We start from the raw sequence: 14,265 nt of genomic DNA on the forward strand, positions 1-14,265 counted from the left end.
GCTGAAGCAGCAGAAGAAGGAGGAGGAGTCGGCCGGCGGCACCAAGGGCAGCAGCAAGAAGGCGTCGGCGGCGCAGCTGCGGATCCAGAAGGGTAGGGGTCGGGTGGACGTAGGGGCCGCGGGCAGGGGCAAGGCCGGGCCCGGGTCCGGGCCGCGGGCCGGGGTCGATGCGGCGGTCGGCCGGGGGTGTCCTGACAGCAGGCCGGGGAGCGTCCGGGGAGGAAGGCCGTGGAAAGCCCGGCAGCCGACACAGAGTGTGGGGAAGGAAATGGAGAGCGCGAGGGTGATGTCTGATCGGGGAGTCTGAGACTTAAGCGCCCTAGGGGGATAGATGGAGGAGGAAGGAACGGTGGATAGTAGAGACTGAAAGCAGCAGTGGTGAGGGACGATTTAGACTATGGTGCTGGAAACTTTATAGAGTGGGGCAGGAGAGGGGACTTGCAAGTGTGAGGGAGAACAGGAGACCCAGAGTTGGAGTGACACTCAGATTAGTGTAAGGGTGGTACAAGGCACGCAGAGGAGGATCTTTAGTGCAGGTCATGATTGGTGAACCTGAGGTTGGACATTTCCAGGTGATGTTGAAGACCAGGGGACACGGCAATGGGGCACTTCAAAGCCGGTTAGGAAAAAATGGGGAGTTAGGATTCATTCAGGAGTTAGGAGTTAGGATTCATTCAGGAGAATGAAGCTGTAACTGATGGATGTCAGGGGGGACTTACACAGAAAAGCCCACTTACAGTGCCGAGCGCATGAAGTGAGGAGTGAGTAAAGAAATATGGAACAGAACTCCTTGGATCCGAGAGGAAGAGGAAGCCATGAAGGCTGTGGTGACACTTAACCAGAGCTCGTCCTTTTTCTCACTTGCTCTTTCTTTCCCTCTGTCTGGCCCCTTTCTCTTCTTATAAACATAGACATAAACGAGCTGAACCTGCCCAAGACGTGTGACATCAGCTTCTCTGACCCAGACGACCTCCTCAACTTCAAGCTGGTTATCTGTCCTGATGAGGTAAGAGCAGACCTAGCACGGCTCCCAGGAACAGACCAGGGATGGCCTCCCTGGGCTGAGGGGAGATCTTCATGCCCAGTAGGATTGGGCCCTGATGTCTTTTTTTTCCCGCTGTTCTCCTTGCAGGGCTTCTATAAGAGTGGGAAATTTGTGTTCAGTTTTAAGGTGAGTCCCAAGTAGGCAGAGATGGCTTAGCAGGCTGTACCAGGCCTCCTTGCCTACCAACCTTCTTTTTCTTTTCCTGGAGCCAGGTGGGCCAGGGTTACCCACATGACCCCCCCAAGGTGAAGTGTGAGACGATGGTTTATCACCCCAACATTGACCTCGAGGGCAATGTTTGCCTCAACATCCTCAGGTGAGGTCACTGGCTCTCCCCATCCCTTGCGTGCAAGACCCTCTAAACCTGTAAACACTGCATTAGGCTCTGTCCCTTCCCTCCGCTCCCTCGCTCATGTGGTCTGTGTTACTCTATGCCTTCCTATCCCAGTTTTTTCCCTGCTCAGTATATTCCCTCTACTTTCTGCCATCCATACTCTCCCATCCTAAACCTGATCTGTTTAGTACTAGCTTACCAATCACCAAACCAAACTAACCAGGATATTCTCTACCTACAGAGAGGACTGGAAGCCAGTCCTTACGATAAACTCCATAATATATGGCCTGCAGTATCTCTTCTTGGTGAGTAGGAAGGGGCTGATGAAAGTGGGAGAGGTTTGCCATCTGCCTCTGAGGCCAGCTGACCCCACTTATGCTGACCACAGGAGCCCAATCCCGAAGACCCGTTGAACAAGGAGGCTGCCGAGGTCCTTCAAAACAACCGGCGGCTGTTTGAGCAGAATGTGCAGCGCTCCATGAGAGGTGGCTACATCGGGTCCACCTACTTCGAGCGCTGCCTGAAATAGGGTTGGCGCATATCTGCCCCTGCCAGGGTCACCAGCCCGGGCATCCCCTGCAAATATTTATTGGGGGCCACGGGTGGGGTTTGGGGGCCAGTGGGGGAATCCCTGCATTGGTCTTGCCACTCCTCCCTGCTACTTACCCCTAGTTATTTTTTTTTTTAACCACCATGTGATTATGGTCGGCGCTGCCTTTCCCCGACCTGCTCAGCGATGGGAAATGAATTGGCTTGTCTAGCCCCCCTCCTCCCCGCTGGGTGCTATCCAGCCGCCCGCTCTGGGTTGTGGGGTGGGTGGGCTAGGGGTCTGGGTAAGCTGGGCCTCAGAAACCCACCCCTCCATCACTGGAGGTCCCACCAGGCTATTAAAGGGGAATGTTACTGCATGGCCTCTGCGTCTTCTGTGGGCGGGGACGGTCAGGGCTGGGGTCAGGGCTGGGACGGGTGGTCAGGCTGCGGCTCGCTCGCTCAGATGAAAGGCAAAGGCAGGGTCTGATACACCTGCCAGCGGGCAGCCTCCCCAGCACGGGGGCTCCTGGGTAGTGTTGCCCCCTGGCCTACCACGCCAGGGCTCACAGAGCGACATTCAAGAGGTGCTGTCCACAGAAGGGGTCCAAGGAGGAATTGTTCTGGCCCAAGTCTGAGGGCCGGGGGCGTAGGCGGAAGGCGAGCCACGCCCACGGAAGCTGCTACTCTGCGTTCCTCTGCTCCGCTCCGCTGGGCGGGACCGGGCCCTCCGCCTGTAGTGCGCATGCACTCGGGCTGGCGCGCGTGCGTGGTCCTACCGCTTCCCAGCGTTCCAGGTGGGGGCGGGACGTGTGACGTCAGGCGGTTTAAGCCGGAAACGGCGGTCGCTTTGGCGGCTATCGGAGGGGCTGCCAGTGGGTTCGCCGCGGATCCGAGCAAGACGAGTCTGACCCGGAAGCGGAAAGGCTGCGTTTCCCCGTCCCAGCTCCGGTGAGTGACTTGCTGGGCCTCCGGTTCCGAGCGAGCGGCGGCTTCCCTTTGGCTGGGATGTCTACTGCTGCGCCCTTCCGGGAGCCCGTCTTCGTTGTTGGCGGGGACCCCGGCCGCTCTCACCTCCCGCCTGTGTGCTGAGGAGCCCTGCGCTCCCCTCCCGCAGGCCGGTGCTCGTCGCCACCGCCACGTACGGGGTGTACGAGGTGCCAGTTGCCGCGAGGCAGGCTCAGCGCTCAGGACCCCACTTCCTGTTGGCGTTCGGAGCCTCGGCCTGCTTCGTCCGTGTCCCACAGTCCGGGGGCCCGGACCCTGCGCTCGCCCAGGGCCGGTCCGGCTGCACCCCTGCGTACTCTAGGGGCACGCCCCTGGCTCTTGGAACCAGCGAAATGGGGTTTTCCTGCTATATCCCCAGAGCTGCCCACGTCCCTCAGGCTCAGAGCCTCCTGTCCCTGCCTACCTGAGTAACCTCGCTCTACCTGTTGATCTTTCTAGGACACACCCCAGAGCTCGGCCTCACATTTCTTAGGCCCGAAAGCAAAGCACCTTTCACCACCACCATGGACCTGTTGTTTGGGCGCCGGAAGACACCAGAAGAATTACTGCGGCAGAACCAGCGGGCACTGAACCGAGCAATGAGGGAGCTGGATCGAGAGCGACAGAAGCTAGAGACCCAGGAGAAGAAAATCATTGCAGACATCAAAAAGATGGCCAAGCAGGGCCAGATGGTGAGTGTGGGCGGTCAGGGGCTCTGACGCAGGGAATGGTGTCACTTAGCTGGATGCTGCTGTGATGGTGAACAAGATGAGCATGGCTTCCAGTTCCGATGTCTGAGGCTGCCTCCAAAGAAGTGCTGTCGACCAGCAACAAGACTTGACAATGACAGTGACCTAAAGTTATAGGAATCTGGGAGAACAAGTAAGCTCTGATAGGTGGACAGGGACCAAACAGTTCAGAGGCATGGGACACCGTAGGAGCTGAAATCTGCAGTAAGGAGACTGGGAAGGTGGGTGGAGCCAGATACCAGTGGCTTGCACCTATATCCCTAGCCACTCAGGTGGAGATCTAGATGAGAGTTGCCAACTACAAACCTGACCTTTTTTTTTTTTTGCCAGTCTTGGGGCTTCAACTCAGGGCCTGGGCCCTGTCCTTGAGCTTTCTTTTGCTTTGCATTCTACCACTGAAGCCACAGCACCACTTCTGGTTTTTTCTATTTATGTAGTACTGAGAATCGAACCCAAGACTTCATGGCATGCTAGGCAATTACTCTACTGCTAAGCCACATTCCCAGCTCAAATCCAAGATTCTTATCTTCATTTATCCAGCAAAAAATGTGAAAGCACAAGTGGCTCATGCTTGTAATCCTAGCTACTTATGACTGAGATCTGAGTATCATGGTTCAAAGCCAGTCCAGCCACAAAAGCCCATGTTTCATCTAAGCACCAAAAGCCAGAAGTGGAGCTGTGGCTCAAGTAGGAGAGCCCTAGCCTTGAGCACAAAAGTCCAGTGTCCAGAGAACTAAGACTGGCACCAAGAGGAAGGAGGGAGATCTAAGTGGAGATGTGGCACAAATGGTAGAGTACCATCCTTGAAAGTATGAGGCCTGGGGGCTGGGAAGGTGGCTCAGTGGTAGAGTGCTTGTCTTGGATGCTTGAGGCCCTGGGTTCGATTCCTCAGCACCACATAAGCAAAAAAAAAAAAAAAAAAGGAAAAAGCCAGAAGTGGCACTGTGACTCAGGTGGTAGAGCGCTAGCCTTGAGGTGAAGAGCTCAGGGACAGCGCCCTGGCCCAGAATTCAGGCCCACTACCGGACCTCCCCCACCCCCCAAAAAAAAGTATGAGGCCTGGGAATGTAGCTTAGTGGTAGAATGCTGGCTTAGCATGCTTGAAACCCTGGGTTCTCAGTACCAAACAGAAACCGGAAGCAGAGCTGTGGCTCAAGTGGTATATAGTACAAGCCAAGTTATGAGGCCTGGAATTGAATCAGTACTCACACAGAGATGAGCAGTAAGGAAAACAAATTAAGATAGGTGACAGAACTTTTAGTGAACCTGAACAGCTAGGCAGAGGATGTGCAAAGACAAAAAGGATTTTTTTTTTTTTGTATTCCTGCAAATTGGAACCAGGAAGGACCTGTACACTAAGCAAGCGCTCTTTTGAGTAAAATCTACAGCAAGGGCACTCCTTTGGTACTCACACTAGTACCTAAACTCAAGGTTTTGTACTGTTTTCATTCAAGGCTGGCAGTCTCCCACTGGAGCCATACCTACACTTCCAGCCTTTTGCTGGTTAAGTCTCTTGGACTGGTATGCCCTGACTGACTTGCAGTCCTAAGCCTCAACTCACAACCTTCTGAGTGTTTAGAAGTCCAGGCAGTGAGTGATTCTACATGGGGAAGGAAAAAGACCTCTAAGAGTGACCCTGGGCCTCCTTTTGTATTTAAAGGTCAGTGACAAAACACATTGAGATGTCTGGAAATAGCAGGAATAGAACTTAATCTCACAGCTTTATCCTTATACTTTGTCCACTCTCCATTCTCCAGGATGCTGTACGCATTATGGCAAAAGACCTTGTGCGCACCCGGCGCTACGTACGCAAGTTTGTGTTAATGCGAGCCAACATCCAGGCTGTCTCTCTCAAGATTCAGACACTCAAGTCTAACAATTCTATGGCACAAGCCATGAAGGGTGTTACCAAGGCTATGGGTACTATGAACAGACAGGTAAGGAAGGTATGTGTGCCTCCCATTCCCTATTCTTGACCTTCAATTAACTCACCACCCCCTACTTCCAGCTGAAATTGCCACAGATCCAGAAGATCATGATGGAGTTTGAGCGGCAGGCAGAGATTATGGACATGAAGGAAGAAATGATGAATGATGCTATAGATGATGCCATGGGTGATGAAGAGGATGAAGAGGAGAGGTTGTGGGGAAAGGCGGGAAAAAAGGGATGTTTTCCTAGCCCTGGGATAGGGATGTTTGCATAGCCCTGATGGAGTTCCTCCTCTTCCCTAGTGATGCTGTTGTGTCCCAAGTCTTGGATGAGCTGGGACTGAGCCTGACTGATGAGCTGTCAAGTGAGTACTGCTAAAACGTGTACTTTTTCCCCCTTGTTACAGCGCAGTCCTTCCTCTCCCTAAACTATCACTCTCCCTACAGACCTTCCCTCCACTGGAGGATCACTCAGTGTAGCTGCTGGTGGGAAAAAAGCGGAGGCCACAGCCTCAGCTCTGGCTGATGCTGATGCAGACCTGGAAGAGAGACTCAAGAATCTGCGAAGGGACTGACGAACCCACCCACCCCCTGGGATGGATATAATGCCCAGTTTCTACTCCAACCCCACTCAATAAAAGATTGGACGCTAACTTCCCTAGCCTTTTACTACATTGTCTTCAATACCCAAATGCCAATGTGATTTAGTGCTTGGAGCGGGGACGTGCAAGCCTGGCCTTAAAACACTAGCCTCTGGGGGCTGAAGTCAAGGTTTTACTCTCCATCACTGCTCTGGTTAATGTCTTAACATGGCTTGACCTAGTGAAGAATTTAAGGATACAACAAAGGATGGAAAGCCAAAGGGAATAGCCAGCCCAACTTGGACATCTCACTGAAGGTGAACCAGAATAGCTGAAAGATCACAGATGGGAGAACTTTGCAGTGTAAGATAGGGAAGGAAAGTCTCGGTGCAAAAGGCATGGGAAACACCAAGGGTGGAAACAAAGTACAGTGGGGCACTCTGTCAGCTCAGGCCTCTGGTATGTACACCACCTTCCACCCTGCAAGACCCTTCCTCTCCCAGCATACCATCCACTGACCGTTTGGTCAGTGGATGATGTTCTTCCACATTCCCTTGGCATCGAGAAGGCTTCAGATGGTCTGAAGTGGGGGGGGGGGGGGGGGAGGAGTAATTGGACCAGGATGAGTAGATGCAGTGACCAGGTCTCAGGACCAGAGCCCACAACCAGGAGAGGCCTGAGCAACTGGTGAAATTTTTATTAAATCCACAGAAGTAAAAACCATTTTGTGAGACTGAGGGAAGAGGACACCAGGGAGGAGATCAGGTCACCTGGGGGTGGGGGGAGGACAAACGTGGGGTGACAGAAGAGACCAGAGCCAATCTGGCTTCAGGGGCCCTCACCAGGGCCACCAGACAGCTCCTGGGAACTTAGGTTAGCACTGGGCAGACTCAGCGGCGGGGGCTCCACCAACACAGCAGAGAACTTGGTGTCACCGAAGGCATCATTCATGCGTGTCTCGAAAAAACGCTGTAGGCCGATGATGGACTGCACATCCGCCTTGTCCTGAGCCAGGCAGGGAGGCGTGTTGAGTGGGTGGGTCCTGCTCTTGACTCCCTCCCGCTTTCAGTCAACACCCCCCCACGGGTGGAACAGCTTACCTCAGTCAACTTGTTGAACTGCTTGAACATGCGGCCCACATCCTGGGCAAACTCCTGTGGAGAACTGTAAGGGGGTGACAGCTTCTCTTGGAGGCGGGCGCGGATCAGGGTTAGGTCCAGGGTGCCACCAGGCTGCTCCTGTGTACAGGCAGACACACAATGAGGCTAAGGCCAGCATTTGCCCCTCCTCTTCTGTCCTGGCACTCACCAGGGAGAAGGTAGAATCAGTAACCAGCTGGTGTAGAGGGCGGCAGGGCTCATGGCAGAACAGCGCCAGCAGGACACGTTCACATTTCTATGAACAGGTACAAGGAGATGTCAGAGCTGCAGAGAGGAATTCTGCCACAAGGCCAAACACACCAAAGTCTGGCTACTCACCCGCTGGTTGGCTGGTGAGAGCTTGGCCACTACACCAGTGCTATCCCCACCATCCAAGCTAAGGCTGCCATCCTCCTCCTTCAGGTCAGGAAGCACATGGCAGAGTGAGCAGCTCCACTCCTCCCTAGGGCAAAAAGTGACCGAAAGTACAGGTCTATGCTCAGCCCACCCATTCCTGCCCAGAACCCACCCACCCAGCCTTGCACACACACCCTGGCACATCCTGTAGGGCAGGGAGATGGCAGTCAAGGTGGAAGCAAAACTCGCACTGGTTACACATGACCAAGTCTCCTGGCTTCTGGCAGACACGGCAGATGGTGGCGCTGTCATCGAGGGCACCTGGGCCACCAGCGGGGGCTGAAGGGCCCTCAGGAGCCACCACCTCTAGGCCAGAGCTAGTACTGCCACTTGGGGAGGCCAAGCGGGGGCCCTCGGGGCCAGGGCCCTCCGTCAGAGCCATGAGCACAGGCTTGGTCTCAGGACCCTCAGTGGCAGTGGGTGGGGCTCCAATGGCAGCCTCTGTCTCCTCCTCCTGGCAAGGCAATCAGATTTCATGTAGTAGGAGTTCATATCTAGTGAGCATTATCCTTCAAACAAGGTCCCTTAGGGCAAGCTCACCTTAACAATGGCCATGGCAGGCAGGGGAGAGGCACCAGGAGCCCCTGGGGGCACAGCCCCTGACTGACCAGCTGCTGCAGCACCTCTCTCAATGACAATGAGGTTGTAGTCCTCAGTGGTGCTGCCAGGAAAGACTTTGAAGACTGGTGGCTGGCTATCAGCTGTAAGGTCCAGGTCTAGGCGTTCAAGGCTCACCCGGGGCACCTTGCGCATGAGGCCACTCACCTCACCCTCAGCTGTGCGGGACGACCTATAGACAGACCTTGGCATGAGTGCCCCCATCCCTATCCTTCCAACTACTTGCCACCCCAGGGGAATGCCACACTCACCGCTTCATGCCTGATACATGAGGCTCTGCACTTGAGTAGGGATCATCTGCTCAGAAACGACAAGTAGAGATATGGGGATATGGCTCAAATAGTAGATCAAGGAAGCAAGTTAGAATAGACACTGGGCAATCACTGGGAACCTCCCACTTACCAGTCTGAGCTACACTTACCTGACCCAAAACCATAGCCTTCCTGTACCTCCGTAGGCTAGACAGAACAAAGCAGATAACCTCAGTAAGGCAGACACACCCCATGGAACTGTTCTCTGCTGCTACCTGGGTCCTCTAGCCTGCTTACCTGGCTGCTGCCAGAGCCTTGCTTACTCAGGGGTCCGGGGGCTCGTGGTGGAGCCATGGGTGGAGGACCTGTGGAGTTGGTACCAGGACGCTCAGCCACAATCTTGCCTAAAGGAAGAGAAAGGCCTAAGTAAACACAACACCTGGGGTGGAAAAACAAGAGCAAAAGCAAAGGAGTAAGACCCACCAAAGGCTTCAGCACTCTTGGTCCAGGCATTGAGGTCCCACTGAAACTTCATCTCACCGTGTGGCTCCACAGGATCCACAATCATTTTAAGGGCTCGATGCAGCTGGAAATAGATCTGGTGGGGAGAGCAGGTGGGTCAAAGTACAACGAACAAGAGGCCCAATGATGCTGAAGAAACCTGCTCCAGGCCCATCACACATACCAGCTTCTTAGAAAGCAGTAGGGCAGTGCTGTTGTCACTTTCCAGAGCCCAAGAGGCAAACCGCAAGATGTGCTCCTGATGCTTCTGGATCTTGGTCATGGTCCAGTGCTGCCGCTCCAGGCGTTCCTGCTGCCCCTCAGTCACCTTCTGCAGGCCAGGGGAACAAAGTGAGCAAAGAAGGCAGATGACCTCTGGAATCTGTCTCTATCTGGATGGCATCAACCAGGAAAAAGGGCCCAGGCACCACCCCACCTGATATGCATGACCCACCTGGGCATCGTTGACCAGCACACGACCTCGCTTGTTCAACTCCTTCATGATCTGCAGGATGGCCATCTTGACATCAACCTGCACACGCTTCTGCACATCAGACACCTGGCGAATCCTAGGACACAGGGCAAGTCAGGCCAGGAAGTCCCGCCCCAGGCCACCTCACAGCCCTGGTACCCACACTTACGAGCTGCGAACCTCCTTGGTACTCTTCTGCAGTGTAGCATGTTTGTCCCCAAGACGCTTCACCAGTGAAGCTAGCAGCTTACGCTGGTTCCTCACTGCATCCTCCAGGAACTGATACCTGAAAGCAAATGTGAACCTGCATGCAAGGGCCAGGAAGAATTGGCACCACACACCAACTGTGACTCAGGACATAACTCACTGGTGGTCCTTATGGGCATTGAGCTGGCAGTCACGACAGGTGAGGGTATCACAGCTCTCACAGAACAGCACAAGGGGTTCATGCTTGTGCACACTGCAATAGACAGTACGTTCACCATCCCGAGACTTGGCTGGCCCTGAAGTGGGAAACATCAAGATGCACCTTTGAACTTAGCCACCACACATGGTAGATAATTTGGGACTCATTTCCTGTCCATTATATTAAACCTTAGCCTGCCTATTGGAAAGATATAGCAATGGCAGCTTCTTGTTCCCAGAACCCTCTAAAATGGCCAAAAGTCTATTCTAATTTCTGAGAAAAAATGTAAAAGGAGTTAGCACAACAGAACAGTCTGTTAACACCCTCCTTGCCGTACCCTGAAAACCTGTCCAGGAAGGTGCAGTGCTACCTGACTACAAACCATATGCCAATTAGCCTTCTCCTCTGCTTATGGCAATCTTCCCTGTCCCATAGTAAGAAAATGCCTAAGTCTCTCATTACACAAGCCACAGTTTCCACAGCCTTCTTCAGACTGGAATGCAAAGGTTTCACACTGGGGTCCTCAGAATGACAGAAGAGCCCCTTCTGTCTCCAGTTAACCAGCAAAATGCAGAAAGCAAAGCTGTGGTCTAAGTGCTATGGAGCTAGCCTTAAGGAAAACATGAAGGGATAACACCTAGCCCTGAGAGTTCAAGCTCCAGTACCCACACAAAAAAACAAGCTGGCTGGGCATGGCAGTCTCTTTCATCACAAATACTACATGAACAACTAAACACTAACTATACTACTGAACATGGGCATTAGCTTCCCCAATGCAACCCACTTGCGCAACTCTGGAAAGTAGGATTTCTGTAAATCTCCCTGTGCATCCATCCTGGTTCTTAAAAGCTGATAAGCCACCATCCTTCATTACAATCTGTCTTCTAGGGCTGGGAAGGTGGCTCAGTGGTAGAGCTCTTGCCTTGCATGCATGAGGCCCTGGGTTTGATTCCTCAGCACCACAGAAGAAAAAAGAAAAAAAGCCAGAAGTGGTGCTGTGGCTCAAGTGGTAGAGCGCTAGCCTTGAGCTGAAGAGCTGAGGGACAGCTCCCAGGCCCAGAGTTCAGGCCTCACGACCGAACACACACACACACACACACACACTCTCTCTCTCTCTCTCTCTCTCTCTCTCTTCTAGGCCGAGAAGCTGTAATATCAAGGCAGTTCATGAAACACAATGGTTCATGCCTGTAACCTCAGATACTCAGAAGGCAGAAATTAGAGAACAGCTTGGGATAGGAAAATTTACCAGGATTCCCCCCAACTCAACCAACTATGTAAGACTATGGTCTAGGGCTGAGCTCAAGCAAAAAAAACCCAAATATCCTACTCCAAAAGTCATTAAACAAAATGAGTAAGATGCTGGGCACGAGTGGCTCACACCCGTAATCCCTACTCTGGAAGGGTTCAAAAGCCAGCCTCAGCAGGAAGTCTGTGAGACTCTTATCTCCAATTAACCTCCAGAAAATGGGAGGTGTCACAGTGGCTCAAGTGGTAGAGCGCTAGCCTTGAGCTGAAGAGCTGAGGGACAGCGCCCAGGCCCAGAGTTCAGGCCCTACCACCGGACCCCCCAAAAAAAATCTGGAGTAACTCAAATGGTAGAGACTGTGTGCAGCAAGTATAAGATTGTGAGCTAAACTGCCAGTACCACCAAAAACAGAATAGTTCAAAGATCATGGGGGCGCCGGGCACTCACGCCTGTACTCACGCCTGTAATCCTAGCTACTCAGGAGGCTGAGATCTGAGAATCTTGGTTCAAAGCCAGCCCGGGCAGGAAAGACCGTGAGACTCCTATCTCCAATAAAACCACTAGAAGACCGAAGTGGCGCTGTAGCTCAAGTGGTCGAGCGCTCGCCTTGAGCTGAAGAGCTGAGGGACAGTGCCCATGCCCAGAGTTCAAGCCCCATGACCAACAAAAAAAAAAAAAGATCATGGGGGTTTGAATTCAGGGCCTAGGGACTCTATTACTTTGAGTTACAGTATCACTTGTGATTTTCTGGTGGTAAGTGGGAGATAAAAGTCTCACTTTCCTGTCTGGGCTGGCTTTGAACTCAGATCCTTAGGTCTCAGCCTCTTGAGGGGCTGGGAAGGTGGCTCAGTGGTAGAGTGTTTGCCTGGCATGCATGAGGCCCTGGGTACAATTCCTCAGCACCACATAAGCAGAAAAAGCCAGAAGTGGTGCTGTGGCTCAAGTGGTAGAGCGCTTGCCTTGAGCATTCCAGGACTGGCCCTATCAAGGTTGATCAGATCCTGGAATGAATGCTGATCCATAAAACCTGTCTGGACACCCTTGGGTCATACCTGTAATCCTAGCTACTCAGGAGATTGAGATCTTAGGATCACAGTAAAAAATCAGCCAGCCATGGCAATAAAATTGGTGTAACTCATCTCCAATTCAGCCAGAATTGAAGTGTGGCTCAAGTGATAAACCATTTCAGCAAAAAAAAAACAGCTCAGGACAGTAGTGCCCAGGCCCCAAACACAAACACACTCTTTCTCTCTCTCTCTCTCTCTCTCTCAACCTGCCCCAGGCTGGGCTCCAATGGTTTGTGGCTGTACTCTTAACTATGCAGAAGGTTGTAATCGGAGGATTGCTGTTCAAAGCAAGTGAGTGCAGACAAATCTGAGACTCTTAATCTCCAGTTAGACTCTCCAAAAAAAAAAAAAAAAGATAAGTAAAAAGTGGAACTGTATCCTGTATCAAGTAGTACTCTTGAGAGGAAAAAAAGGGGGGTGGGGGGGCTGGGAATATGACTTAGTGGCAGATGCTTCTCTAGCATGCATGATAACACCCTGAGTTCGATTCCTCAGTACCACATACACAGAAAAAGTTGGAAATAATGCTGCGGGCTCAAGTGGAACAGCAAAAGCTCAGGGACAGAACCAAGACCCTGAGTTCAAACCACAGGATCAACAAAAACAAAAACAAAGGGACTTGCATGTGCATATGTGAGCACATGCGTGCACACACGGAAAAAAAAAGTGGCCCATCCCAGGAGGTGTTCAAGTGGCACTGAAATTAACCTCCCCGTAATACTACAACCCCCCCACCCCCCAAAGTAAAGGGTCCTAGCCAGGCACCGGTGGCTCAAACTGCAGTCCTGTGAAACTTAAGGGTCAGAGTTTAAGAAAGTCCAGCGAGGGCTGGGAAGGTGGCTCAGTAGTAGAGCGCTTGCCTTGCATGCCTGAGGCCCTGGGTTCGATTCCTCAGCACCACATAAGCAAAAAGAAAAAAAAACCGGAAGTGGCGCTGTGGCTCAAGCGGTAGAGCGCTAGCCCTGGGCTGAAGAGCTGAGGGACAGCACCCAGGCCCAGAGTTCAGGCCCCACGACCGGACCCAAAAAAATAAAAGAGAAAGTCCAACGAACTGTTTACATACACACACACACACACACGCCCGAGGCTCCAGTTAATGGTACAGTGCTTCCCTGAGCAAAAGAGCTCAGGAACACTCAAGGCCAAATTCAAGATCTCCCCAGGACTGGCACAAAAATCTGTCCCAGAAGCCTCATTTCCCAGGCCACATACCAGGGAACCCAAAAACCAGCAGTTCCGGCATCGCATATCTTTCACTAGCTGCATATGCTAAACCTTTCACACCCACAATGCTATGCATCCTTTGTGGCAGGCTGAGGACCACTATGCTTCCAGGTCCATGTCCATGCTACCCAAATAATGCCCCAAACAAAGCACTCTAAAGCTCCAGCATTCATTTCTGAGTTCCGAGCTCCGGCCCTCCTGATGGTATCCCTTATTAAAATCACAGAGACACACTTTCGCATGCACACCTCCAGAACACGCCAATTAAAAGGGGACTCCTAGATCCTGCCGTCACGTACCGGTGGAGCGCACGGTGTGGTCCTTGGTGTACTTCACCCGCTGGTGCGCCTCCACACACGTCTCGCACAGCGGCTCGGAGCACTCCACGCAGTAGCTGGTGGCGGGAGCGTTATCCTCACAGCTAGTGCAGCACTGTCGAGAGAGGAGACGCTCAAGCTGGGGTCACAAAGCGGGGCTCCGCGGGGCGCGATCGCGGGCACGCGGGAGGACCACGCACCTGGTTGGCATCCTGGGCGTCGGAGGCGGCCTTGCCCCCGCTGTCGCGCATGAAGTAGTTCTCGACGATGTCTTTCAAGAAGCATTGCTGCTTGCACACCGGACAGTCCACCACTGTGGGGGGCGGGGGCCGGTGAGGCTAGCGCGAGGGGGCCGGGCTGGGCCTCGGCCGGCCCGCCTCCCTCCCCAGCCCACTCTCCCCTAACGTGAGCCAGGTGCCGCTCGCTACAGCCCGGCGCAGGCCCCGCCGCCG

The 14,265-nt window shown here is 53.2% G+C and overlaps 3 protein-coding genes across 3 annotated transcripts in view; 2 read left to right on the forward strand and 1 right to left on the reverse strand.

The window, feature by feature from the left end:
* Ube2m (ubiquitin-conjugating enzyme E2M) overlaps positions 1–2,287 on the forward strand; it is a 5,041-nt gene extending 2,754 nt beyond the window's left edge. The window contains exons 2-7 of the mRNA XM_013027644.1: positions 1–92; positions 912–1,006; positions 1,133–1,171; positions 1,258–1,361; positions 1,621–1,684; positions 1,768–2,287. Of these exons, the coding sequence (XP_012883098.1) occupies positions 1–92; positions 912–1,006; positions 1,133–1,171; positions 1,258–1,361; positions 1,621–1,684; positions 1,768–1,908 (535 nt within the window). The 3' untranslated portion in view covers positions 1,909–2,287. The remainder of the gene's footprint in view (positions 93–911; positions 1,007–1,132; positions 1,172–1,257; positions 1,362–1,620; positions 1,685–1,767) is intronic.
* A 431-nt stretch (positions 2,288–2,718) lies between these two features.
* Positions 2,719–6,225, forward strand: Chmp2a (charged multivesicular body protein 2A). Its single transcript, XM_013027807.1, has 6 exons — positions 2,719–2,858; positions 3,354–3,586; positions 5,401–5,580; positions 5,652–5,782; positions 5,875–5,936; positions 6,019–6,225. The coding sequence occupies exons 2-6, from the start codon at positions 3,419–3,421 to the stop codon at positions 6,144–6,146; spliced, it is 669 nt and encodes a 222-aa protein (XP_012883261.1). The 5' UTR covers positions 2,719–2,858; positions 3,354–3,418; the 3' UTR covers positions 6,147–6,225.
* Positions 6,226–6,798: 573 nt separating this feature from the next.
* Trim28 (tripartite motif containing 28) overlaps positions 6,799–14,265 on the reverse strand; it is an 8,430-nt gene continuing 963 nt past the window's right edge. The window contains exons 2-17 of the mRNA XM_013027645.1: positions 14,014–14,126; positions 13,796–13,928; positions 9,918–10,053; positions 9,720–9,836; positions 9,533–9,647; positions 9,263–9,409; positions 9,061–9,175; positions 8,875–8,981; positions 8,748–8,784; positions 8,578–8,623; positions 8,249–8,498; positions 7,843–8,162; positions 7,631–7,754; positions 7,461–7,547; positions 7,253–7,390; positions 6,799–7,157 (exon numbers count right to left, since the gene is read on the reverse strand). Of these exons, the coding sequence (XP_012883099.1) occupies positions 6,981–7,157; positions 7,253–7,390; positions 7,461–7,547; positions 7,631–7,754; positions 7,843–8,162; positions 8,249–8,498; positions 8,578–8,623; positions 8,748–8,784; positions 8,875–8,981; positions 9,061–9,175; positions 9,263–9,409; positions 9,533–9,647; positions 9,720–9,836; positions 9,918–10,053; positions 13,796–13,928; positions 14,014–14,126 (2,162 nt within the window). The 3' untranslated portion in view covers positions 6,799–6,980. The remainder of the gene's footprint in view (positions 7,158–7,252; positions 7,391–7,460; positions 7,548–7,630; positions 7,755–7,842; positions 8,163–8,248; positions 8,499–8,577; positions 8,624–8,747; positions 8,785–8,874; positions 8,982–9,060; positions 9,176–9,262; positions 9,410–9,532; positions 9,648–9,719; positions 9,837–9,917; positions 10,054–13,795; positions 13,929–14,013; positions 14,127–14,265) is intronic.

This window comes from Dipodomys ordii, unplaced genomic scaffold (genome assembly GCF_000151885.1).
Source record: "Dipodomys ordii isolate 6190 unplaced genomic scaffold, Dord_2.0 Scaffold105, whole genome shotgun sequence".
Lineage (NCBI taxonomy): Eukaryota > Metazoa > Chordata > Mammalia > Rodentia > Heteromyidae > Dipodomys > Dipodomys ordii.